The sequence below is a fragment of the Alosa alosa genome, chromosome 6 (assembly GCF_017589495.1).
Source record: "Alosa alosa isolate M-15738 ecotype Scorff River chromosome 6, AALO_Geno_1.1, whole genome shotgun sequence".
In the NCBI taxonomy this organism is placed as follows: Eukaryota; Metazoa; Chordata; class Actinopteri; order Clupeiformes; family Clupeidae; genus Alosa; species Alosa alosa.
In genome coordinates, this window is record NC_063194.1 from 29325423 (window position 1) to 29352632 (window position 27210).

Sequence of the window (27210 nt, forward strand, 5' to 3'; positions counted from 1 at the left end):
TTTGCTGCCATCTTGAATTTAGTCACGATAAGTTCGAGCAACGAGTAAGAATGAACAGGTATGATAAGGATCAGATTCAAAATAATTCAGTGGAAATGCATGGATTCCAGTTTCTTCCAGTAGCAGCAACTGGAATCCATGCATTTCCACTGAATTATTTTGTTCAGCACTTGTGATTGTATCCATGTCATTTAGGGTTGAGGTTGACAGAAAACAATAAATATGATGGATTCAAAAGTTAGGAGAGCGTTCTTAACCACACAGCAACGTTCATGTCAGTTGACAAAAGACCATCAGGATCTATGGTCTTTTGGGCCCCCACCGTCGACTTCAAGGCAGTGCTGCCTGGAAGGCACTAGGGTTAGGCAAGGGTTACAGTAAGGGTTAGAGCTAGGGTTAAGTTTAGGTGCCTTGTCAATGGTGTGGGCCCAAATGACCATCATAATTACCTATGTCTATTTCTGTCTATTTTCAAATATTTTCAAGGCCTTGATTACACCCCTCATTTTCATAAATTCTCATGGCTTTTAAGGACCCATGGGAACCCAACTGAAGGTTAGAAAGTTCATTTATAAACTAAATCAAAAAGTCCACATAGTGTTCTTAAGGATGATCAAGCATGAGGCCCTTGCAGTGACAGGGCAGGGACTGGGCCTGTAATTCTGTATGCATGGTAAGGTGCTCTATGAGAGTGAGTGTCATGGTGAAGGTGCAATAAGTAAGTCCAACAGTGCAAGAATAAGGTCTAGAGACCAGCATCAAATAAATATGGACATATAAGAGAATAATGTATAATGTAGACAAGGTAATATAAACTATATCAGTGCAAGAATAGGTTGAGGTAATAGGGTTACAGCCATTAGTGTGCTAATATAGCATGTAAACAGTGTAGCAGTAAAACAGTAGGCTAGTGGACAGTCAGTACACAAACATGGAGAGGGTGGAGGGGCAGAAAGACTATGCAGAGAAGTCTACAGTATCTCTCCTATTTAGTGAAGCATTGGACAGTTCAATGCTTCACTATTGGACAGTTCAATGCTTCACTATTGAATAATAGGTAAAGGTAGAAAGTAAAAGGGGGGGGGGTACAAAGCTTTATGGTCATGAGATTGGTTTAGATGGTGACGATTGTTGACAACTATACCCTTACAATTGATAAAACAGATATAATTTCACTAAATCTGTGGTTTATTACATTGGTGAGCAGCAGGGACGGATCATGGCTTGTGCCAAGTGTGCACGTGCACAGGGGCCCTCAGCCAATGGGGGCCCTCGGATTAAAAAAAAAATGCCATGAATTTAGGCTAGATTATTCCCGGTGCTTCTGTCTGTTAATTTGCGGCACAACTGAATGATGTTATGGAACCGCGGACCGAAAGAAAAATAAACTAAATGTTTTCCTGATCAATAAATTCATAAAATATAGAGGCATTAGGTGGAAGTGGTAGGCTATGAGTGCTCATTCAATGTGTATGCGTGTGTTTGCGAAAGTGAAACTGACCCACTCGTGGGTAGGTGAATGAAGCGGATTCCTGCAATGTTCATGAAAACAGCATAGCGATTGGATAGCCAAATAAATCGCTGACTTGTTGTAGGCCTAACAGTAGCTTATATCAGAAAGCAAATAGCCTATGGCGATGCCGATGACAGATAAGCCTACACTTATTTCATTTCTGCCTTGCTGAGTGGAGCGATAATGTGGGCTGTTGCGCAAAGAAATTAATTAGGGAGATGATCTGCATCTCCATTTACCAAACGCTATAGTTTTGCTAACATCTCCACTGTTAACGGAAATATGTCTCCATGCAAGGTAGTGTCAAGCAGCAGTGAAGTGAAAACCTTATCATGCAGGTAGCCAATGTTCACGTCACCTGAGTCAGACAGAAAACGGGCCCTGCTTGCTCTGTTAAAGGAGAATTCCGGTGTGATATTGACCTAAAGTGTATTGAAAACATGACACCCAGTGTGAACGTGATGTCTCATAGCCCATCTCGGCTTGTCCCCTGCACTCCAAAATCTGGCGCTAGTTAGCCGATGCTACCAACAGCTTTTTCAATAGTGGTGCTTCGCATCGGGCTAGCCATGCAAATAAATCACTGTTTTACACCCATTTACGAGGCTCAATGTATCTCCACACTTCATTGGTAGACTTCCGAGGGCCCTGACATTTAAAACGAGACATTGAGAACTTGCACTGGTAGTTTACTTACAAGACGATTTATACAGACAGTATCTTCACGAAGTTTAGCGTTTGCAGCCATCTTGAATTTAGTCAATGATAAGTCGAAAGCAACGAGTAAGAATTAACAGGTATGATAAGGGATCAGATTCCAAAAATAATTCAGTGGAAATGCATGGATTCCAGTTTCTTCCAGTAGCAGCAACTGGAATCCATGCATTTCCACTGAATTATTTTTTGAATCTGCAATAGTGATAGTGGTCATGGTGATAAAGTAAAGTAAAGTCTATATATTTAACTATTTAAGAAAATGTTTAAGTGTGTCCACAGTTTGGCTATGGCATGGAGGGGGGGGTTATGCATATGTGCTAATGTGCTAATATAGCACGCAAACAGTGAGGCATAAAGACAGTGGTACAAGTGGCAACCGCTCTTGTTCGCCATAGCCACCTTCCTTGTTGTTCACCGTCGCAGGACTGTCGTTATCCTGTTAAGCCCGCCTTAAGACTCTCTAACAAAATAGAGCGCTGTGATTGGATGAGGTCCACGGCGTCAGCCAATAGAAATCCCTATGGTTTGATTCTAGACGTACAGGCTGAGCAAATTAATTTGCCGCCGCTAGGGTGCGTCTAGATTTCTAGGCTACGTGTACGTGTTTATGTGTGTGTGTGTGTGTGTGTGCGTGTGCATGCATGCGTGCATATATCTACTGTGTGTGTATGTGTCATATGTATGATTACTGTGAATGTATGTGTGTGTGTGAATATCTGTTTATACACATGTGTGCATATGGAATTGGTTAACATGACCCCTGGAGGCAAACATATGCAAAAAATTGGTCATCCTAGGCCCTACGGTTCTCAAGATATTCACAGAAAACTCTGTTGGTGTATGGTCACTAAATGTACACATAAATTAATTTATTGTATGGCCCCCCCATGAACGAAACTACACAAAACTTGGCGTGCATTCAGAGAGTGTCATAATGATCCTACACTTTCAATTTCGTGCAGTTTTGACCATTTTAGGTCACAGATAACTGCGATTACTTGCAACATACAAAAAAAAGGTGGTCTTCCTAAACCCTACAGTTCTCGAGATATTCACAGAAAACTGTGTCTGCCCTACCCTCCTTTCGGGGGGTCCAGTCCAGCGGGGGGGCTACAGATCAAAATGAAGGTTCCATGCTATCCATGTGGGGCTACATGCCCACCAAGTTTTGTGTACCCCTGTCTTTCAGTGTCCCGGGAATCCTTGACGGAAATTTGGCAATGCGAAAAAAATAATAAAAAAATCTGACTAAACCTATATGACCGCCGCTTCGCTGCGCGGCAGTCATAATAACAACTGGGGTATCAGTTGAAATTGAGAGAAGACAGCACCCTTCAGCTGTTAGGACTACAGCTACAAAACATAACTTACATATCTAATTTCCATGACAGCATCACATCAGGGTAGACCCCGAAGCCCCATTTCTTTTGAGAATAAACAGCATAACATCAGGACCATGTTGCTTCCATGACAGCATCACATCAGGGCCATGTTGTTTCCATGATGCCCTGCTAGCACCAGGAATTCAGGCCCCTGTTTATGCCAAGATCATACAACTAAGAATGAACTGGATGAATCGCAGAATGAACTGGATTGAACTGAATTGATCTGAACTGCATTGAATTGAACTGTATTTACTGGAAAATAACCAAACCAGATTGAATTGGATTGAACATGCTATTGCTATTAACACTTTTTCTTTCCAGTTTGCCATTTCCCAGTATTCCAGTGATTGCCAAATCCATGTGAACTTCAACCAGTTCAGGAGCACAGGGCGGTGGGAATACCAGGTGAATAGCATCCAGCAGCTAACGGGAGGAACTAACACTGCCGGAGCGATCAACAAACTCTTGTGAGTCCAAAAGGCAGGGCTGCTGTGTCGGCTAAAACCCTGCTAATGAACTGCCTCTTCAGTGGAACTGTAATTGTGTTATTGCTAGGACTATTTGATTTATCTTTACTCAATCAAAACAACACAACTGATTATTGATATTACCTGAAATGCACAATTAAATAACATGATGCCATAAATAACAATGTCTTTAAAAATGGTGATATAAACCTAGCGTTTTGGAACCAAACTCTTCATATATATAATTATTATACTATATATTATATGCTATAGTCTTTTTAGAGGACCACACCTCATGAGATCTACAGTAACTGTGATTCATTTATTGTTCACTCTTTATTTACTACATTTGCGTTGATTCATTTACAGTAGCGTTATCCACTATAGTATAGCAGCGTTGAAGTGAGCGACTTAACTGCTTTAGCGTTATGCAGTATAGCAGCGTTGAAGTGAGCGACTTAACTGCTTTAGCATTATGCAGTATAGCAGCGTTGAAGTGAGCGACTTAACTGCTTTATCATTATGCAGTATAGTATAGCAGCATTGAAGTGAGCAACTTAACTGGTTTAGCATTATGCAATGTTGAAGTGAGCGACTTAACTGGTTTAGCGTTATGCAGTATAGTATAGCAGCGTTGAAGTGAGCAACTTAACTGGTTTAGCATAATGCAGAATAGCAGCGTTGAAGTGAGCGACTTAACTGGTTTAGCGTTATGCAGTATACCAGCATTGAAGTAAGCGACTTAACTGGTTTAGCATTATGCAGTATATTATAGCAGCGCTGAAGTGAGACACTTAACTGGTTTAGCATTATGCAGTAGCCTATAGCAGCATTGAAGTGAGACACTTAACTGGATTAGATGGTCTATCCATAGACAGTAAAAGAAAGGGTCTACCTTGCAGTTGTTGATTTGGCTCAATCTTCCTTTCTTGGTGACACTAATAACAGAATCTAGTATCTCGTTTAGCTCTAGCGCCCCCTGTCTTCCTCATCCCTCATGTAGTCGAACCCAGTCTGAGAGTCTGTTTGTCTGGCTGTCTGCAGAAACAGTCTGTTTGTAGCCTCTGGAGGAGCACGGCCCAATGCCAACAAGATCCTCATCGTCATCACAGACGGGGAGTCCCAGGATGGCTATTATCTTCCCTCCGTGATAGCGCGGGCTGATGCTAAGAATATTATCCGATACGCCATAGGGGTAAGGCAGCAAATGTTTTACCAGAGAAATTGTTTACAGTAAAAGGGTGTTATATTATCAATGTTTTTGTTTCAATTAATTTCTCATTACAGTTGTCTTATTATAAACCTGTTACAAGAGGTGAGTTAAATACAGAATGTTGTGATTTCCAAAACATGTCAACTCTATATTTAACTGAGAATAGTGTGAAGACAACATATAAATTGTTTAAACACAGAAATTCCATTGTTTTTTTTTTTTGAATGTGTGTTCATGTTTAATTTGATGCCAGCAACATGTTTCAAAAAGGTTGGGACAAGAGCATGTTTACCACTGTTGCTAGGTTACGGGAAGCTGGCGAGACACGCCGCTCTGTCTGGCATCATGTTTTTGTTTGTATTTATGTAATGTTCTGTTCATTTTTTGTATTTATTTTTCTAGTTAAATGTAATCACTCTTTATTTATGTTATTTTCGATCGTTTTTGTGTTATTCTTAGTCCTTTTTTCTGATTAACAAACTCGGCTGACACCATCAACGTCAAGTTAACGTTAACCAGCTTCCATTGGGCTGATGAGCGCCTTGGCTAGCTTGCCTTATGTCTCTGAAGTCCCTCATCCATCCGTGACGCTGCACATCCAATGTCTGGACGAAGGGATTGCTCAGCAAGGGTGCCTAACGTCAATCTGCAAGAGATCTGCTGCTGCCACGACCACCGAGCTGCGGCTGACATGCGAGCTGCCATGCTAGCATCTACCGGTGCCTGGAGTCTGGATTGAGTGCTAAGAAACTCTGATGACAGCGTCAACCATGAAACAACAAACAACAAACGGTCACTGTCTAGGACCACCAAGCTGATAATCAGCAGGGTTGCCCATCACAAATTCGGACTGTCTTGTCCTTCCAGTGCTCTCCAGACTGCCAGTGAATTCTCCGGGTTGGTCAGTTATAAAGAACTTTGTTGGTGTTGCATCGTGAAGACACAGCTGTGCGCAGTTTTCACGCGGGTCATCTTTGCCCTTGGACATTTTCAGCCGGTTGGAAATTGGACTAAATTTATTTTTAATTTTTATTTATTTTATTTATTAATTTGTTTGTTGTATGTCTTGGTGTCACGGGTACGCTGGCGATTCCACTCCGTCTGGCATCTATTGTGTTTGTTATTTCTTAAATGTATGTCTTGGTATCACGGGTACGCTGGCGACTACGCCGCTCCGTCCGACATCTATTGTCTTTGTTAGTCTGTGTCAATGACAATGTCTTATATGTGGAGCGCTTTGGGTTGCACTCTGTGCATGTTAAATGCGCTATACAAATAAATCTGACTTGACTTGACTTGACACTGTACAGCTTCACATCTTTTAACAACAATCTCTAAACATGTGGGACCTGAGGTGACCAGTTGCTGTTATTTTGAGGATGAAGACCCTGGACCACTGAGCAAATTAAATCACATATCAGGCAAGATAGGGACATTTCAATTAGATTACATTTAAGTTGAATCTAATTTAATCTAATCTAATCGAAATGCCCCATTCTAGCCTGATATGTGATCTCAGTTGCTGCGGTCCAGGGTCTTTTTTTATTTTTTTGTTTCATGATACACCAAATGTGATAGGTTCAGACTGCAAACAGGTTCATTGGAACACCTAGACTTTTCTACTATGGAACACCTGGACTCTTCTCTGGAACACCTAGACTCTTCTATTATGGAACACCTGGACTCTTCTCTGGAACACCTGGACTATTCTACTCTGGAACACCTAGACTCTTCTACTATGGAACACCTGGACTCTTCTCTGGAACACCTGGACTATTCTACTCTGGAACACCTAGTTTCTTCCACTATGGAACACCTAGACTCTTCTCTACTATGGAACACCTAGTTTCTTCTACTATGGAACACCTAGACTCTTTTACTATGGAACACCTAGACCAGCGGTCCCCAACCACCGGGCCGTTGTTTGATTGCACGCATGTTTGCATTTTGCAAGGTCTATTTTCTTACGTCTATCTGTCCCGCCGTCAAAACACTTTTACATATTGCCTTCAGCGCTGCGCAGCCTCAGGTCAGCTCACTTCACTTGATCAGTTCTTGGCGAACGGTAGTGTCACACGAAGTTAGCTAAACTGCTAGAATGAGCAACAAAAAACCGGGGTGTATTTGATATGTTCCAAAAAGTAGTGGGGGTTTTGGGAGAGACTGAGGCCCTTTCTCTCGCAGCTGGTGCGCGATCACCTTGTTGCGCTCTCAAATGAGTTTGAGCGTTACTTTCCATCCTCCAAAGATCCACGGCAAACCAATGAGTGGGTCCGCAACCCATTTGTCAATATCCCGAATAGTCCTAACTTGTCAGCGCAGGAGGAAGAGCAGTTGATCGAAATTGCAAAATGACGATGGTCTTAAGAGTGTGTATAATGAAACCTCTCTGGCGGGTTTTGGATCAAAACCAAAGCAGAATATCCCGAGATAGCCGTAAAAGCTGAAAACGCTTCCCACCAATATCTATGCGAGGCGGGTTTTCGCAATGACTGCAACTAGACAAATTGCTAATCGACTGGACATTTCAAACACACTGAGGGTGTCACTGTCTTCCATCACCCCCAGATGGAAGCTTCTTGTTGCAGGGAAACAAGCAGGGCTCCCACTGATTATATTCGTAATGCACGTTTAGTTCCCATGTTTTGTTCCCATATTTTGTAAAGCATGTTCACACTTATAGATGTAGCTTCAAGTTGTTCAATATTCATAGTTCATATTGTTCAATTTTCACTTCTTCAAGTTCACGTTTTTCACAAGAGATTGTTACCTTCACTGTTCATACATAACTGGAGCTAGTTCTTTTCACTTTTCAAGTAATGCATGCACAACACATATGGAACATGGAACCCCAACCCCACCGGTCCGTGAAAAAAAAATAGGAATCAAACCGGTCCATGGTACATAAAAGGTTGGGGACCCCTGACCTAGACTCTTCTCCTCTACTATGGAACACCTAGACCAAAGATCCTTGATTACTAGCAAGATAGAGCAACGTAATTCGTTACTATGGGAGCAAAACGGGACAGTTCACAGTGGGAGTGTCACTAAATAAACTTTCTCTCTTAATAAGCAATAAGAACAGATAAACATAATTGTGTTCACAGTATTATTGTCTATAATCATGTATGATACCAATGAATCATTCTTGAGGACATGATAAGAATAATTTAATTAGTCATGTGAACCGAGCTAGCTAGCTAGCTAACTCTAGCTTAAAATGCTATACAAGTGGATGAGAGTAGCTATGGCAATACAGCTATGCGCTAACAAGTGACTAGTAGTTGAAGGACTTCGCTTAAACTTAATATACTGTTGCAAATTCACTTGAGTATAAACTCTCCACTTTAACTAATGTCAGTAATGTTATTCAGCTAGTTGTCATTTCAAAGAAATTACACCTCTCTGTTTAAAATGTTACCTTAGCTAAGAGGCTAACAACCGGACAGTAACTGGCAGCAGCATGGTCTGATATTAAGTTATTTTATTACAAATCCGAACGCTAATGATCCCAAACACTTACAGATTATGACAAAATTTTCCAAAAAAATTTCCCCCCCTCCCCCTTGCAATAATCGAACGCGGAAATTGTGGAACGTTTGCGCCTCTCACTCCGCTTTAACCCTCTCTGCCTAGACTCTTCTACTATGGAACACCTAGTTTCTTCTACTATGGAACACTGTCGTGGAAAATTGACCACTTCCCGAACCTCCAAGCCAATTAGCACTCTGATGTCAAAGACCCGCAGGAGAACACCAAGACGAGAGATGTTGAAGAATGTTGATCCTTTATTCACCGTATTGCAGTGAGAATACGATCCAAACAACGCCAGGACTGGACCGTCAGGCAATAGAGTGATGAGTTGCAGCTGCTACCTGGCGAGATCTGATCTGAATGTGCCTGAGCTCTTTCTTTTATAGCTCTCAGGGGCCTGGGGAGGCTTCCTATCACCAGGAACGTCACCAGGCCCCTTTTAGCCAATCAGACCGTTTTTGGACTTGAGATATTGGTGGAAAACCCCTCTCATCTAAACATTAAAAAATGTGTGTTGCTAGGCAGAATACATGTAGCCAGGTCCTATGTGTAATCTGTTGCCAGGCAGAGTATGTGTTTGTTTGGTTCTATGTGTACTTTCACTTTTGGTTCTGTCTTCTTTTCTTGTAAACCCCTCCATATCTCCTAAACCCTGTCTGGTTTTACTTTCACTGCTATTCCACTCTCTGACCACTAGTCTCTGACAGTTCAGTCCCATGACTTCCAGTAAGTGTTGCATAACAGGTGCACAAACAACATTCTTTTGGTAAAAAGAAACATTTCTAATAAACCAATACATACAAGCATCATGCCTTAATAGAATCACCACAACACCTAGACTATTCTACTATGGAGCACCTGGACTCTTCTACTATGGAGCACCTGGACTCTTCTACTATGGAACACCTAGACTCTTCTACTCTGGAACACCTGGACTCTTTTACTATGGAACACCTAGTTTCTTCTACTATGGAACACTGTCGGGAAAATTGACCACTTCCCCAACCTCCAAGCCAATTAGCACTCTGATGTCAAAGACCCAGGGAGAACACCAAGACGAGAGATGTTGAAGAATGTTGATCCTTTATTCACCGTATTGCAGTGAGAATACGATCCAAACAACGTCAGGACTGGACCGTCAGGCAATAGAGTGATGAGTTGCAGCTGCTACCCCGATGAGATCTGATCTGAATGTGCCTGAGCTCTTTCTTTTTATGCTCTCAGGGGCCTGGGAGGCTCCTATCACCAGGAACGTCACCAGGCCCCTTTAGCCAATCAGACCGTTTTGGACTTGAGATATTGGTGGAAAACCCCTCTCATCTAAACATTAAAAAATGTGTGTTGCTAGGCAGAATACATGTAGCCAGGTCCTATGTGTAATCTGTTGCCAGGCAGAGTATGTGTTTGTTTGGTTCTATGTGTACTTTCACTTTTGGTTCTGTCTTCTTTTCTTGTAAACCCCTCCATATCTCCTAAACCCTGTCTGGTTTTACTTTCACTGCTATTCCACTCTCTGACCACTAGTCTCTGACAGTTCAGTCCCATGACTTCCAGTAAGTGTTGCATAACAGGTGCACAAACAACATTCTTTTGGTAAAAAGAAACATTTCTAATAAACCAATACATACAAGCATCATGCCTTAATAGAATCACCACAACACCTAGACTATTCTACTATGGAGCACCTGGACTCTTCTACTATGGAGCACCTGGACTCTTCTACTATGGAACACCTAGACTCTTCTACTCTGGAACACCTGGACTCTTTTACTATGGAACCATACTGTTGTGATATGTGCAGTATGCAGTTTGGTATTGTTTTCCTAAAAAAGGGCCTTCTCTGTAAAAGCCAAAGATGGGATGAAATCCTCATATCCTTCACAAATTTATGTTGAGACGCATTATTCTTATATTGTTGCATTATTTGCCCACAAACTTTTTTAACAGGGTGATGTCTATAACAGAGTTATGCTACTTTTACGGAACTCTTAGAACTCTGAACGGACTCTTAGACTTTTTTTTTCATACCCAATCATGTTGTCAGTTAACCTACAGTAGTTTTGTGAAATGTTCCTCCTGGTGTTGTCTTTGGCAATAAACAGCTTTTCTAGCCTTTTGTTGTCCCTGTCCAAATGTTTTTGAGATGACGTGTTGCTTCCGATCGCAGCGCACCAAGCTCAGAGCCGCGGAGAGGAAATGGCACAAATCCAAACTAACTGATGACCTCAAAAACTACCAGACACTCCTGACCTCCTTCTCAGCCAGCATCACTGCTGCTAAGACGGCTTTCTACAATGACAAAATCAACAGCGCTACAGACACTCGAAAACTTTTCTCAACCTTCAAATCGCTACTCAACCCTCAGCTGCCTCCTCCTCCATCCTGCCTTACTGCAGATACCCTCGCCTAATTTTTTACAAACAAAGTGGCGGCAATCAGCAGTCAATTCTCTACATGCCCACTCAACGCATCTGACTCAGATACCACACTCCTACAACCTCTAGGGACTGCTGGAATATCTTTTTCAGCATTTACGCCTCTCTCCGAGAATGAAGTATCTAGACTTCTTACATGCAGCCGTCCTACCACATGCTCGCTGGACCCTATACCTACGAGCCTACTTCAGTCCATCAGCCCGACCACCGCACCAGCTATCACACATGTGATCAATGCCTCGCTAACCTCCGGCACATTTCCAACAGCGCTCAAAATGGCCCGAGTAACACCGGGCATTTAAGAAAAGCTTCTCTCAACCCTGCTCAAGTCGAAAACTACCGCCCTGTCTCACTCCTGCCTTTCCTATCCAAAGGCATTGAACGAGCAGTCTCCAAACAGGTCTCTGACTTCCTTTCACAGAACAACCTTCTGGATCCAAATCAGTCTGGGTTCAAAAGCGGCCACTCTACCGAAACGGCTCTGCTGTCTGTAACAGAAGCCTTAAAAGAAGCCAGGGCGACCGCTCGGTCATCAGTACTCATTCTGCTTGACCTATCAGCTGCCTTTGACACGGTTAATCACCGCATCCTTCTCGCTATACTTGCTAACATGGGAATCTCCGGTTCTGCTCTCTCCTGGTTTGAATCCTACCTCACAGGACGCTCGTTTAACGTATCATGGCTTGGTCAGCTATCTGCACCTCACCATTTCACCACAGGGGTCCCCCAGGGCTCAGTGCTGGGCCCCCTTCTCTTTGCTATCTACACCACCTCCTTGGGACAGATCATCCGTTCGCATGGCTTCTCATACCACTGCTATGCAGACGACACACAGCTCTATCTGTCCTTTCCACCTGATGACCCCTTGGTTTCAGCACGGATCTCGGATTGCCTCTCAGACATAGCTACATGGATGAAGGCACACCACCTCCAGCTGAACCTCTCAAAGACTGAACTGCTGGTCTTCCCAGCTAAACCTACCATACACCACGACATCAACATCAAATTTGACTCCCTGTCTGTTTCACTGCAAGAAATCTAGGAGTTGTTCTCGACAACCAACTAAACTTCTCAGATCATGTCGCCCGTTCATGCCGTTTTGCACTCTACAACATATGGAAAATCAGGACTTACTTGACTCAAGATGCTACCCAACTTCTGGTTCAGGCAATAGTCATCTCACAACTCGACTACTGCAACGGCCTCTTGACAGGTCTCCCAGCCTGCGCAGTGAAACCACTTCAGATGATCCAGAACACGGCGGCGCGCCTGGTCTACAACCAACCCAAAAGGGCACGTGTTACCCCGCTGCTCATCCAGCTACACTGGCTACCTATGGCGGCCCGCATGAAATTCAAGGCTCTAACGCTTGCCTACAAAGTAGTCTCTGGTTCTGCTCCCACCTACTTGAATGCCCTCATACAGACATACGCTACCTCCAGACCGCCAAGGCCCTCAGAAGAACGACGCCTAGCTCTACCACCAGTACGCCAGGCCAATCCAAACTTTTCTCATCTGTTGTTCCTCGTTGGTGGAACACACTGCCAGTTCCTACAAGGGCAGGGACATCCCTCTCCATTTTCAAAAAACTCCTGAAGACCCAGCTCTTTAGAGAACATCTCCTCTCATAGCAACACTTACAACAAGTCTTGCTGATCCTAGCACTCACCAGCCGTCTTAAACTGACATGTAACTGTTAAAAACAGCACTCACTGATGCACTTATTTTTAAATGTTAAAATGTTTTTTAAATTGTCCTAAAATTGTTGAGAATTGCTCTAAAACTTAAACTGTTGTTAGTCGCTTTGGCTAAAAAAGCGTCAGCCAAATGTAATGTAATGTGTTGCTGGTATCAAATTAAATTTTATCTGTTATGTTTTCTATGGGGTTTTTTGCAAATAAATATAGCTTTATGTGATTTGCAGATAATCACATTCTGTTTTTATATACATTTTACAGTGTCCCAGGTTTTGTGGAAACAGGGCTGTAGAATTAGGCATAGCAATGTGTAACAGATACACAGATACATTTTAATATACTGAGTGCTACTTAAAATATTAACAAAGGCAAGTACATCAACACATAGTTCTGTTGGTGTCTCTACGGCAGGTTGGAGGTGCGTTCAGGCGTAGCAGCGCACGAGAAGAGCTCAACAAGATCGCAACATCCCCAGCGGAGCATGTGTTCAAAGTGGACAGCTTTGCAGCCCTGGACAGGATCAGTGGCACTTTGGAGAAGAACATTATTGCTATTGAGGGTACGGGCACAGACTCAGCATTTATGGATGCATTTGATATTAAAACATAATGCCACTTAGAACCACTTAAAACAGGGGTGGGCAACTAATTTTTCCAAGGGGCCACATGACAAACTGGGACTGTTGAGGAGGGCCGGACCCAAAATACCGAACTCAAGTCTGAACTCAATTCTGTTCAATTCTATTCTGTTCTTGTATAACATTAAGTAAATCATATGGTTTTGTTTACTAGTCGTGAGAACAGATGAAAATGTGAGGGAGACAAAGGAAAAACAGCAATATTTAATATATGTCCAGGATTTAATCCTCATTCTCGAAAATGACCTTTTGACATTGACATTTTTTTTTCAGTTTTCAAAGACTGATATAAAAAAGTACTACAATATCTATATAATTAGGCTAGGTCATGAAAATGTGAAGGAGTCAGTACAACCGATAGGCCTGTGCCACCATTTCATCAAAACTCAGCAATATTTCATCATTAAATCATTACCATCATTAAATTAACTCTATGCAGAATTAGACTACGAAAATGTGGAGCAGACAATAGTAGGCTGTCATTAGTTAATCAACATGCACAAAGAAAACTATTTTAAAAATGTAGGCTATGTTTTTGCTTTAACTTTATGCACATAACTGTGATTGGTCAACTCGCTCTGTGTGTTGAGCCGGCTGCTTCAAGCAACCTGTGGGGAGTAGCATTATAGTAGTTCGCTAACATAAACTTTGCAAATAAACTCAGACATATTTTGGTTACAATTACGGGGTTATCCGATTGTAAACTGTCTATCTGCCAGTAACGTTTTGAAATGAACACTTCGTATCGCCAACGAGCAGCAGTAGGAGTTCGTTCTAACAACCTTTGCGGTGGTGAGCGACGCAGACATACGAGACACAAAACTTTGAAAGGTTTACGCCGACGTAAAGGCAACTGCATTGTGTCGACGCAGAAGCATAAATTCTATTCACCAGCACATCAGTGAGGGTGTTTACGTCGTATGCATCCACGCACAAATGTATGGGCGTACAAATAGCAGTCGCTTTCAAAATAAAAACAACGATATTGATTTGCATGCATTATCTCCATGCTAGGCTCTTGACTATTGTTCTTTCACAGACCTTAAGCGGGCCGGTCAGGGAAAGCCCGCGGGCCGTATGTTGCCCATGTATGACTTAAAACATGGGCATGCACCTAATGCTTAGTAAAAAGCCTTCATGACTGTATAAACATGCTGTATGTATGTTTATAATGACACACTCACATTACAACAGCGCAATACTGCAGTACACATTCTCCTCATCTTCACTATTATCAACTGTAATGCTGGAATCCACTGTGGACATTAAGCATATGTATCTCTTGACTGTTCAAATAGAAGATCCTTTTTCACAGCTTGTGTTTACTTATGAGATTGCATCTGCAATGCCTGGTCTGATCATCTGATCCAGACCAACCTTAATTGACATCTAGGACCTAATCTGGATTCAGTCCACTGCTGTCTGGGGAGGGGAAACTGAAATGACCTGTGGTGACATTTGTCTCTCCCTCTCTCCCTCTTTTTCTCCTCTCTCTCTCTCCCTCACCCTCTCTCTCTCTTTTCATCTCTCTCTCTCCCTCTCTCTGTCTCTCTCTCTCTCTCCCTCTCTCTGTGTCCAGGCACACAGACCTCGGGTGAGGCCACCAAGATGGAGTTTGCCCAGAGCGGATTCAGCGCAGTGTACTCATCCTCACCTGCTGTACGCTCTCCTCTCTGCTCCCACATCACAGTCACGTCACACGTCACACGTCACACGTCACGTCAGCAGGCCCGCACTCACGACAAGCTGATATTGCTTTGTGAAACAAAGCCGTTTCGGAAGGCCTCACACAACACTGACAGACACAAATGAAGCAACATGGTTTTGTCCTTGTTTTCTTTGTCCTTATTTTTCTGTGTTTACCTGTGTGTTCCAGAGTAACTACTTCCTCGGGACGGTAGGGGCGTACGGTTGGACAGGGGGATTTCAGCAGTTCTCTGCAGGCTTCCAAAACCCTAAGATGGTGAAGGTCGATTCAATGTCACCCGACAGTTACCTGGGTAAGAGACTCGCTCTGTGTTTACTTACAACAGTTGCGCCATCTAAAGCCCAGTGCGAGGCATCATTACAAACGTTGCCCCGGTAACAAACGTCCCCCAGCCTGTCCTTCAGAATCATATCCCTATCATAAGACACATCTAGATAGATAGATAGATAGATAGATAGATAGATACTTTATTGATCCCCAGGGGAAATTCAAGGTCTCAGCAGCATACATACAACACAAACACATTCTTTAACAGCAGAAAGAGTAATTAAAGTATATAATATAAAAACACAACTAAGCAATAAGGACAGTAGAAGATAAAGAATATGCTAAATATACTAAAATACAAATTATACTAACTAACACTTAATACAATATATAAAAATATACTAAAATACAAATTACAAAAATACAAATTATACTAACTAACACTTAATCTAAATCAATTCTAAAAACAGTATCCACATAGTGGTGATTAATCAATCAGAGGCGCTTGCAATGACTGAGGCAGGGACTGAGCCTCACCATCCCTTTAAGAATCATATCCCTGTCATAAGACACATCTCACCATCCCTTTAAGAATCATATCCCTGTCATAAGACACATCTCACCATCCCTTTCACCCTTTTCTAGGACAAGGGGCTATTCTATCAGGATGGCTTGCGTGACTTCCAGCATGTGTGTTGCTTTGCAGGTTATTCTATTAGGATGGCTTGCGTGACTTCCAGCATGTGTGTTGCTTTGCAGGTTATTTTATTAGGATGGCTTGCGTGACTTCCAGCATGTGTGTTGCTTTGCAGGTTATTTTATCAGGATGGCTTGCGTGACTTCCAGCATGTGTGTTGCTTTGCAGGTTATTCTATCACAGTGTTTCTCAAAGTGTGGTCCGGGGACCACTGGGGGTCCGCAAGCTATCCCAAGTGGTCCGCGGGCAGACGTGGTAAAATATAATATAGATGAGTTGTTTGCAATATTGAACCAACTTGTATGTAAATCCAAACAGTTCTGCAACACTGTGTAAGCTACGCCAGTTTAAATCATATGAGTCCTCTGACACAATAAGCAAGGTGCCAAGATAATAAGCAAGGTTGTTCAGTGAGTATGTCTATTGTGTAATATACTGTTGAAGTAGGTCTACTGTTTTTTATTTTTTAGCTAGGTGGTCCGTGAAGTTTCTATTTATTGGTTAAGTAGTCCTTGGTCTGGAAAAGTTTGAGAAACACTGTTCTATCAGGATGGCTTGCGTGACTTCCTGCATGTGTGTTGCTTTGCAGGTTATTCTATCAGGATGGCTTGCGTGACTTCCACCATTTGTGATGCTTTGCAGGTTATTCTATCAGGATGGCTTGCGTGACTTCCAGCATGTGTGTTGCTTTGCAGGTTATTCTCTGGACGTGGCCTACAGGGACTCCAGAAACTACATTATCCTGGGAGCACCACGATATGAACACAAGGGCCTGGTGATGGTCATCAACAGTGACATCAATGTCAAATATAGCCTGACACAGGTGCAACATCAGCATCACACACACACACACACACACACACACACACAAAAACAACGACACACACACACACACACACACACACACACACACACACACACACACACACACACACACACACACACACACACACACAAACACACACACACACACACACACACACACACACACACACACACACACACACACACACGAACACACACACACACACACATTGTGATCCATTACAATCCATTACCACCCTCCCCTCCGTTGAATCAGGGAATGTAACACTAACATTTTTTCCCATCATTTATTTACTTGACGCTTTTTTCTCTACCCCGCCCCCCCCCTCTCCATTACTCTATTCTATCATATCTATGTGCTCCCTTTTTCTCTGTCCCTCTCTCTGCTTTTCCCATAGACCCGAGGGCAGATTGGTTCCTACTTTGGAGCCGAGGTGTGTGCGGTAGACATAGACGGAGATGGCATATCGGACCTGATTCTGGTCTCAGCTCCCATGAACACAGATGATGACTTTGAGGGCAAAGTCTTTGTCTACAAGTTCAAGAGTGAGGTATATATATCTATCTATCCATCTATCTATCTATCTATCTATCTATCTATCTATCTGTCTCTCTGTCTGTCTGTCTATCTATCTGTCTATCTATCTGCTTCATTATCATCATTGTCATCTTCATCATAATCATCATTATCACATGTGTGTGTGTGTGCATGAGTGGTTGTGTGCGTGTGTGCGTGTGTGCGTGCGTGCGTGCGTGTGTCTGCATGTGTGTGTGCGTGTGTGTGCATGTGTGTGCATGTGTGTGCATGCGTGCGTGCGTGTGTGCGTGCTTGTGTGGTTGTGTGCGTGCCTGCGTGCGTGCGTGTGTGTGTGTGTGTGTGTGCGTGTGCAGTACTTCTACAGTGTAGTGCAGGACACCGGCGTGTCCCTGCTGGGGATGGCGGGTCAGAGGGGGAGGTTCGGCTCGTCTCTGGCCAGCCTGGCTGACCTGAACGGGGACGGTATCAGGGACGTGGCCGTGGGAGCTCCTCTGGAGGATAACGGACAGGGCAGCGTGTACATCTTCAACGGGAGGAGAGGAGGAATCAACCCCACCTACTCACAGGTGAGAGAGATAGAGAGAGTTCCTCTTCAGTGGGAGGAGAGGAGGAATCAACCCCACCTACTCACAGGTGAGAGAGAGAGAGAGAGAGAGTTCATCTTCAGTGGGAGGAGTGGAGGAGTCACACACAAACACACACACACACACCAGCAAAAGAGGAAGTGAGAGAGGGAAGAGAGAGTGAAACCAAATGAGTGAAACATGTAAATTAAATCAGGGCTTAAAATTCATTTTTCAAAATGGGGGGGAATTCCCCCCTTAGGTTATTCATGTAGGGGGGATTTACACAATTTGGGGGTCGATTCTGATACCAAGTCAAGAATTGCGATTTCAATACCGATACTTTTTTAAAAAAAAAGTGTTTGATTTTGGGGCCCCACCCACCCTGACGTCATCAGTAATATATACTGTAGTGGGATCATTCACAACAGTGGACATCCTAGATTCTGCTTGACTCTCTCCACACACACAAAAACACACACTGAAAATGATAGCTTATGTGATATGTTTCTATCATATATTTTTGAATTCATATAGAGTGTATTTATTTAATAATGCATTTTTTAAAGTATAGCATTTTACTAGTAATTACTACTAGCTAAACATATTTAGTCATTTGAATGCCTCATATTGACGTTTAACCTATAACACTTAGGCATATCTTTAATGTGGTGTGTAGGTCCAATTGAGTGCACATTGGTGATGAGTAGGTGTAATTGAGTGCCTGTCACTTTAAGAAAATACCTGAGAGTAATTCTATGGAGTAATTAGCCCCCCTTCAACCTGACGGTTTTAGGCTGTAGTCGCTAGTGAATAAAAGTTGTGCATAGTGCGGTATGTGTATGCAAATCATTATGTTTTCTATGTCATTAGATACAATAAATGTTGACATGTCGAAGACAATCTTTCTGGGATCAAGTGTTGACGTGACCTGAGCTAGCAGGATAGTTACCAAGGAGCTCTTTCCAGATGTAAAAGTTTGCCATGGTAGCGTAGCCTATTTGCGTAAGCGCAAAGTGGTTCTCTGTCTCTCTCCGTGTGTGTGTGTGTCTGCATGAAGCTATGTTCAATTCAACTCGGTAGTTGATCAGTCCGGTCAATAGCACCGCATTCACGCCACTTAATGATTAGGCTATATTAACGTCATCAGACAGGCTGTAAAAGTGTAGGAATTTCTCGCATTATAATGGCTAGAGTTGCGGGACTTGAACAAATTATGCGCAATACCCGCAATCCCTCAGTGAAATTTAAGCCCTGTAAAATGTCATGTTAATTATATCATTTCATGTGAGAGTGTGATCATCACTATGCTATAATCATGTCTAGTTACCTCAGTGTGATCATCACTATGCTATAATAATGTCTAGTTACTTCAGTGTTGTCATCACTATGCTATAATCATGTCTAGTTACCTCAGTGTTGTCATCACTATGCTATAATAATGTCTAGTTACTTCAGTGTGGTCATCACCATGCCATAATCATGTCTAGTTACCTCAGTGTTGTCATCACCATGCCATAATCATGTCGAGTTACCTCAGTGTGGTCATCACCATGCTATAATCATGTCTAGTTACCTCAGTGTGATCATCACTATGCTATAATCATGTCTAGTTACCTCAGTGTGATCATCACTATGCTATAATCATGTCTAGTTACCTCAGTGTGGTCATCACTGTGATCATCACTATGCTATAATAATGTCTAGTTACCTCAGTGTGATCATCACTATGCTATAATCATGTCTTTAGTTACTTCAGTGTGGTCATCACTATGCTATAATCATGTCTTTAGTAACTTCAGTGTGGTACTGCATCAACATCACAGTTTATATGAACTCTTTTCTCCTCTCCTCTCTCCTCTTCTCTTCTCCTGTCTTCTCTTCTCTCCTCTCTTCTCTTGTCTACTCTTCTCCTCTCCTCTTCTCCTGTCCTTTCCTCTCTTCTCCTCTTCTCCTTTCCTCTCCTCTCTTCTCCTCTCCTCTTCTCCTGTCCTCTCCTCTCTCATATTCTCCTCTCTCCTCTTCTCTTCTCCTGTCACCTCTTTTAGAGAATAGCAGGTTCATCAGTGCATTCCAAACTGCAGTTCTTCGGGTTGACTGTGGCTCCATCTGCACTGGACCAGAGCGGCGATAAACTACCAGACATTGCAGTCGGGTCCAAAGGAAAGGTTCTGTTGCTCAGGTGACTCACACTACACAGATTGGCGCACACACACACTACACAGAAGCAAACGTTGAACACACACGCATGCACACTCACACACACATGCACACACACACACACACATACACACGTAAATCTTGATGATGATTCGACTAATACGGTAACTAATACAGTATAAGATTAATATTTAGTTGTATGTCCACTGCTCATAAATGTGACTAAAAACATACTCTCCCCTTGTGTTTATGACCTACCCCCCCCCCCCCCCAGGTCCCGTCCCATCGTTTCCATAGTAACCACAGTAACCTTTGACCCTGCTAAGATTCCCACCAGCATCTCAGACTGCACTCAGCCTGAAATGATTGTGGCCAAGATCTGTTTCGTCATGAGGAAGGAGACTCCTGACTTCTTAGGTCTGTGCAGGGGAGACACCAGAGCACACTGACCATGATATACAACATGCTGACCATGATATACAACATACTGACCATTACAACATACTGACCATGATATACAACATACTGACCATTACAACATACTGACCATGATATACAACATACTGACCATTACAACATACTGACCATTACAACATACTGACCATGATATACAACATACTGACCATTACAACATACTGACCATTACAACATACTGACCATGATATACAACATACTGACCATTACAACATACTGACCATTACAACATACTGACCATGATATACAACATACTGACCATTACAACATACTGACCATGATACAACATACTGACCATTACAACATACTGACCATGATATACAACATACTGACCATTACAACATACTGACCATGATATACAACATACTGACCATGATATACCACCATTACAACATACTGACCATGATATACAACATACCATTACAACATGCTGACCATTATAAACATACTGACCATGATATACAACATACTGACCATTACAACATACTGACCATTACAACATACTGACCATTACAACATACTGACCATGATATACAACATACTGACCATGATATACAACATACTGACCATGATATACAACATACTGACCATGATATACAACATACTGACCATTACAACATACTGACCATGATATACAACATACTGACCATGATATACAACATACTGACCATTACAACATACTGACCATGATATACAACATACTGACCATGATATACAACATACTGACCATTATACAACATACTGACCATGATATACAACATACTGACCATTACAACATACTGACCATGATATACAACATACTGACCATTACAACATACTGACCATGATATACAACATACCGATATACAAATATACTGACCATTACAACATACTTATACAACATACTGACCATTACAACATGCTGACCATGATATACAACATACTGACCATGATATACAACATACTGACCATTACAACATACTGACCATGATATACAACATACTGACCATGATATACAACATACTGACCATTAGAACATACTGACCATGATATACAACATACTGACCATTACAACATACTGACCATGATATACAACATACTGACCATGATATACAACATACTGACCATTACAACATACTGACCATGATATACAACATACTGACCATTACAACATGCTGACCATGATATACAACATACTGACCATGATATACAACATACTGACCATTACAACATACTGACCATGATATACAACATACTGACCATTACAACATACTGACCATTATATATAACATACTGACCATTACAACATACTGACCATTACAACATACTGACCATGATATACAACATACTGACCATTACAACATACTGACCATGATATACAACATACTGACCATTACAACATACTGACCATGATATACAACATACTGACCAACTGACCATGATATACAACATACTGACCATGACATACAGCATACTGACCTACTGACCATGTGAATGAGTGTGTGTGTGTGTGTGTGTGTGTGTGCACTTACATTCTGAAGACAGAAGGAGTCTAAAATTGTGTAGCCATAGTGACTTCTATCTGTATTACTTCACTTCACACACATACACACACAGATATGCATACACACACACACACACACATATGCACACACAGATATGCACACACACACACACATATGCACACACACGCACACACACAGATATGCATACACAGACACACACACACATATGCACACACAGATATGCATACACACACACACACACACATATGCACACACAGATATGCACACACACACACACATATGCACACACACACACACACACACACACACAGATATGCATACACAGACACACACACACATATGCACACACACACACACACACACACACATATGCACACACAGATATGCACACACATACACGTATTTCATGAGGCTGTTTTTTTTGTTTGTTTTCTCCAAGACTTGCGAGCGACCCTCAAGTACAACTTGACTGTGGACGCCACCCGGGATCACTTCCGCGCATCGTTCGGCGCTAAGAAACGCTCCCAGGCTGGTGTGGTCGACCTGCACCAGAGGAACACCTGCACCGAGCAGACCTTCTCAGTAGAGGTGACACTGAATGACCCTTAGGAATTGATCAGAACATACACACATACACACACACTACACACACATACACACACACTACACAACTAAAATAGCTTATCTCTTTTTTTTTTTCTTTCTTTTTTTTCTTTCTTGATATGGCAGTCAGAGCGCATACTCAATAATATTTACGGCTCTCACACTGACCATGATATACAGTATACTCTGTGTATATCACACACGCAAACATATATGTGTGTGTGTGTGTGTGTGTGTGTGTGTGTGTGTGTTATATACGAGAAATGCACACTAAGAAAATACATAATAGTGTTGTGTGTTGCATATTGAAATGTGTAGTAGTGACAGTAGAGACCTCTAGTGGCCATGCATTGTAATAACAGGCTCCCTACTGTTGTCTGTCAGTGTTCCCCAGAGGATATCCTGAACCCTCTGTTCAACAGCTTGTCCTTCGTGTTTGAGGGGCTCCCCATTTCCCGGACAGAGAACCTGACGCCGGTTCTGTCCCCCTCCTCAGACACCAGTGCTATACACTCGGTGAGTAGTAAACGCGGGTTCTGCAAAGGGAACCCTTAAAGGTGCACGGTTCTAATCCTGTGATATTTGAATGATATTCTAAGCATTCATATTTTAAGCATGCACTCAAAAATCTCTGGTGCACAATGGCTCTGTAGATGGGGGAATCGGACCATGGAACCCTCAGTCCCAGCCAACACGTTGCTTCAGGAACATGGAAGAGATTGGTGTAATTTGATTGGCTGTTGCCCTCAAAAATCAACTACCTTCCACCAGAAATGTTGACTACCTTTAAAAGACCTATTCTCCCCATCTCTGAAATCTACTGGATAGAGCCAGGCGTGGATGACCACTCTTTGAATGTGACTAAACTTTAGTTCCCATTCTGGCCTAAACATTGTCCTTCTCTTAACTATTTTCACCTTGCTGATGAACTCTGCAGCTGGACTTTGAGATCGACTGTGGGAATGACAAAGTCTGTGTTGACAACCTGAAAATTGACTTCAACTTCTCTGGGTAAGACCCCTCTTTGCTTTTTGCTTCTGTCTCTCTGTCTCTCTCTCTCTTCTTAGGTTTTGAAGTTTAAGCAAAGTCCTTTTAGGCAAGTCCCTCCACTCGGCGGCCATATTGCAACGCTTTTTGGGCACTCATCTGGCATCCTATTCGGCAGAAATGCGTGTGCGCAAGGCTTCACGACACCAATCTTGCTCCAGCGGCGAGTTCACAACACATGATTGGCTCAATGTATTCACATGTCGACGTTTTGCCGAGGAAGGGGTGGGATATGTGTAGACAACAGCGTTACAAACTAGCCCCATGCATTTCTATGGAGGATTTTTTGAGTGCTGTGTCTCCTCATTAGAAAGTTTCTGGTTTAAGTTACCTGTAAGTGTGGCTGTATGTTTCTATACGTTTGTATGTAGATGATGTGTTGAGATGTTTGTGTTGGGCTTTTTGTCAGGGAGCTGAATGTGACTGTGGCTGTATGTTTCTATATGTTTGTATGTAGATGATGTGTTGAGATGTTTGTGTTGGGCTTTTTGTCAGGTCCACAGACATCGAGGTGGGCATCACCCAGGAGCTGAATGTGACTGTGATGCTGGAGAACACGGGGGAGAACTCCTACAATACCCACGTCTACTTCACCTACCCCCCCGGGCTCTCATACAGGACATTCAAAAAGAACAAGGTGTGTGTGTGTGTGGGGGTGTTAGTGAGTAAGTGAATGAATAGCCGATGGTTTTGTCAAAAGTGACTTACAATGACATCAATCAATAAACATAACATTAACATAAAAATTAACTATTTAACTCATTGAGTGCCTTTTCCTTCCCATGCGTTGAGTGCCAAAAAACGTAATATTACAATTTTTGGCTTTTTTTTTTAAATTACGAAACTAGACACTCTAACACACCTTATATGTGATTTTGGGAACTCTGTGATGAATGGAAATGAAATATATGACGATCGAAAACTCATGAAAACGCACAATCTGGACATTTTATCTGGACATTTTATCATCACACGGTTGCCGCTTTGGGTCGAATCAGTGACGCATGCACGTCAGGTCAAAACCAGGCCATTTTCGTGGGTCTATCACTAGGTGGCAGTCTCGCCAGGTCTCGCTGATCACTTCCTGGAAAGTTTACAGGCAACACTTCATATTTCATGAAAGACGTTATATCTCCATTTCTAGAAAAAAACTGTGATTTTGATGAAAACTAGCCACTGTTTAGCTTGGGATTTCTCAGGAACAGAGGCGTGTAGAAATACACGGTTTGCACCCACTGAGAGCTTAAAGTCTCACCTTTTAAACGAGCCATTGTATGTGTTCATAGCTCATCATCAATCATCAACAATGGTCTAGATTGCTGGCACTCTAGGACAAAGCTTCCGAAAACAGCTTGGCCTTCAATGAGTTAAATTACAGTTTTTTCTAGATCGTTTTGATGCTTGTGTCAACTCTGACATCACATTCTCAAAACAGTTAAAGGATAATTCTGGTATTTAGCACTTTGAGTCCCTTTTCTGGTTTGTTTTGGATCAACTAAAGTGGTGGAAACCGAAATTTTTACTCGTTTTGAATTGCCTTTCACAGTTTCAGAGTGGCTGGCTATGGGCATGCACAAACATGTCCTTAAAACAACCCTTTAAAACTGTGCAACTGTTGGTTAGTGATGTTCGTTGATGTTCCAAAACAAGTAGTGTAGCGAAATACAGTTTCTGTCTGGCATTTTGAAATACAGTTTCTGTCTGGCATTTTGTAAAATCCCATTGATTTCTGTTGGAAGACACATTACTCATTGATATTACTGCGCTACCGGAAACGGAAAGGGGGTCTGTTTACATTTGGTTGTAGTCTTTGTTTTCTCTGGATAGGTAATACTGACAATCGTGCAAGTGTAGAACCGATCATATAGTGTCGTAAACCATCGTAAAAGACGTTGAACTTAGAATGTATCTGGCAGGCGGTACGGATCGTGTACTGACAGTCTTTCCCCCGCGAGACCTTCTTTTACTGTCTATGCTTCAGACTCAAATATTGAGCGGAAGTTTATACGCGGTTGTGAGGTATCTGAAAAATAGTTCCACAAAAGCAAATAACATTGAAATCACACATTGCGCTGATATATTTGTTTTCAATAATCAACAAACACCACTAACCACTCGGTGAGTTGCACAGTTTTAAAAACGAACGTTAAGGGTTGTTTTAAAGGAGAATTCCAGTGTGATTTTGACCTAAAGTGTGTTGAAACATGATACCGAGTGTGAACGTATGTCTCATAGCTTACCTCGGCTTGTCCCCTGCCCTGCACTGCGATCAGATTCCAAAAATAATTCAGTGGAAATGCATGGATTCAGTTGCTTCCAGTAGCAGCAACTGGAATCCATGCATTTCCACAGAATTATTTTTGGAATCTGATCCATTTATCATACCTCTTCGTTAAATCAGACGTCCGCTCGAATTTATCGTGACTAAATTCAAGATGGCGTTGAACGGTAAAATTCCTTAAGGTACTGTCTGTATAAATCGTCTTGTAAATAAACTACCAGTGCTTTTTCAAAGTTCTCAATGTCTCGTTTTAAATGTCAAGGCCCTCGGAAGTCTACCAATGAAGTATGGAGCTACTTTGAGCCTCGTAAATGGTGTAAAACAGTGATTTATTTGCATGGCTAGCCCGATGCCCGAGGCACCGCAACGAAAAACTGTTGGTAGCATTGGCTAACTAGCGCCAGATTTCTGAGTGCAGGGGACAAGCCGAGGTAAGCTATGAGACATACGTTCACACTCGGTATCATGTTTCAACACACTTTAGGTCAAAATCACACCAGAATTCTCGTTTAAGGACATGTTTGTGCATGCCTGTAGCCAGCCACTCTGAAACAGTCAAAGGCAATTCAAAACGAGTCAGAAAGTCGAGACAGGACACATCATCAAAATTTCGGTGTCCACCACTCTAGTTCATCCAAAACAAACCATAAAAGGGACTCAAAGTGCTAAATACCGGAATTATCCTGTGCAATGATGAGTCATATATCCATTTAACGCATGGCTGTCAGCTACTTTCAAACACACACTCACACATAAATATTGAGTCATGCAGCTGGTTGCTGTGTGTTTGTGGTGCAGGGTCGGGTGGAGTGCACATCTCGAGACAGTGAGGATAGAGTCACTCCTGGACTGACCACCTGTGATGTCAGCAGGCCTGTCTTCAAAGCCGGCGATAAGGTCGAGTTCACAGACACACAAACACAGACAGAGATAAACACATAGAA

At 42.3% G+C, this 27210-nt stretch overlaps 1 protein-coding gene across 1 annotated transcript in view; it reads left to right on the top strand.

The window, feature by feature from the left end:
- The window catches only part of LOC125295912 (integrin alpha-M-like), a 52374-nt gene that overhangs the window by 19695 nt on the left and 5469 nt on the right, over positions 1-27210 (top strand). The window contains exons 7-21 of the mRNA XM_048245499.1: positions 3937-4082; positions 5127-5277; positions 13373-13520; positions 15178-15257; positions 15475-15598; positions 16966-17093; positions 17494-17646; positions 17987-18199; positions 20245-20378; positions 20631-20773; positions 22775-22923; positions 23323-23454; positions 23876-23949; positions 24481-24622; positions 27065-27163. Coding sequence (XP_048101456.1) covers positions 3937-4082; positions 5127-5277; positions 13373-13520; positions 15178-15257; positions 15475-15598; positions 16966-17093; positions 17494-17646; positions 17987-18199; positions 20245-20378; positions 20631-20773; positions 22775-22923; positions 23323-23454; positions 23876-23949; positions 24481-24622; positions 27065-27163 — 2016 coding nt within the window. The remainder of the gene's footprint in view (positions 1-3936; positions 4083-5126; positions 5278-13372; positions 13521-15177; positions 15258-15474; positions 15599-16965; positions 17094-17493; positions 17647-17986; positions 18200-20244; positions 20379-20630; positions 20774-22774; positions 22924-23322; positions 23455-23875; positions 23950-24480; positions 24623-27064; positions 27164-27210) is intronic.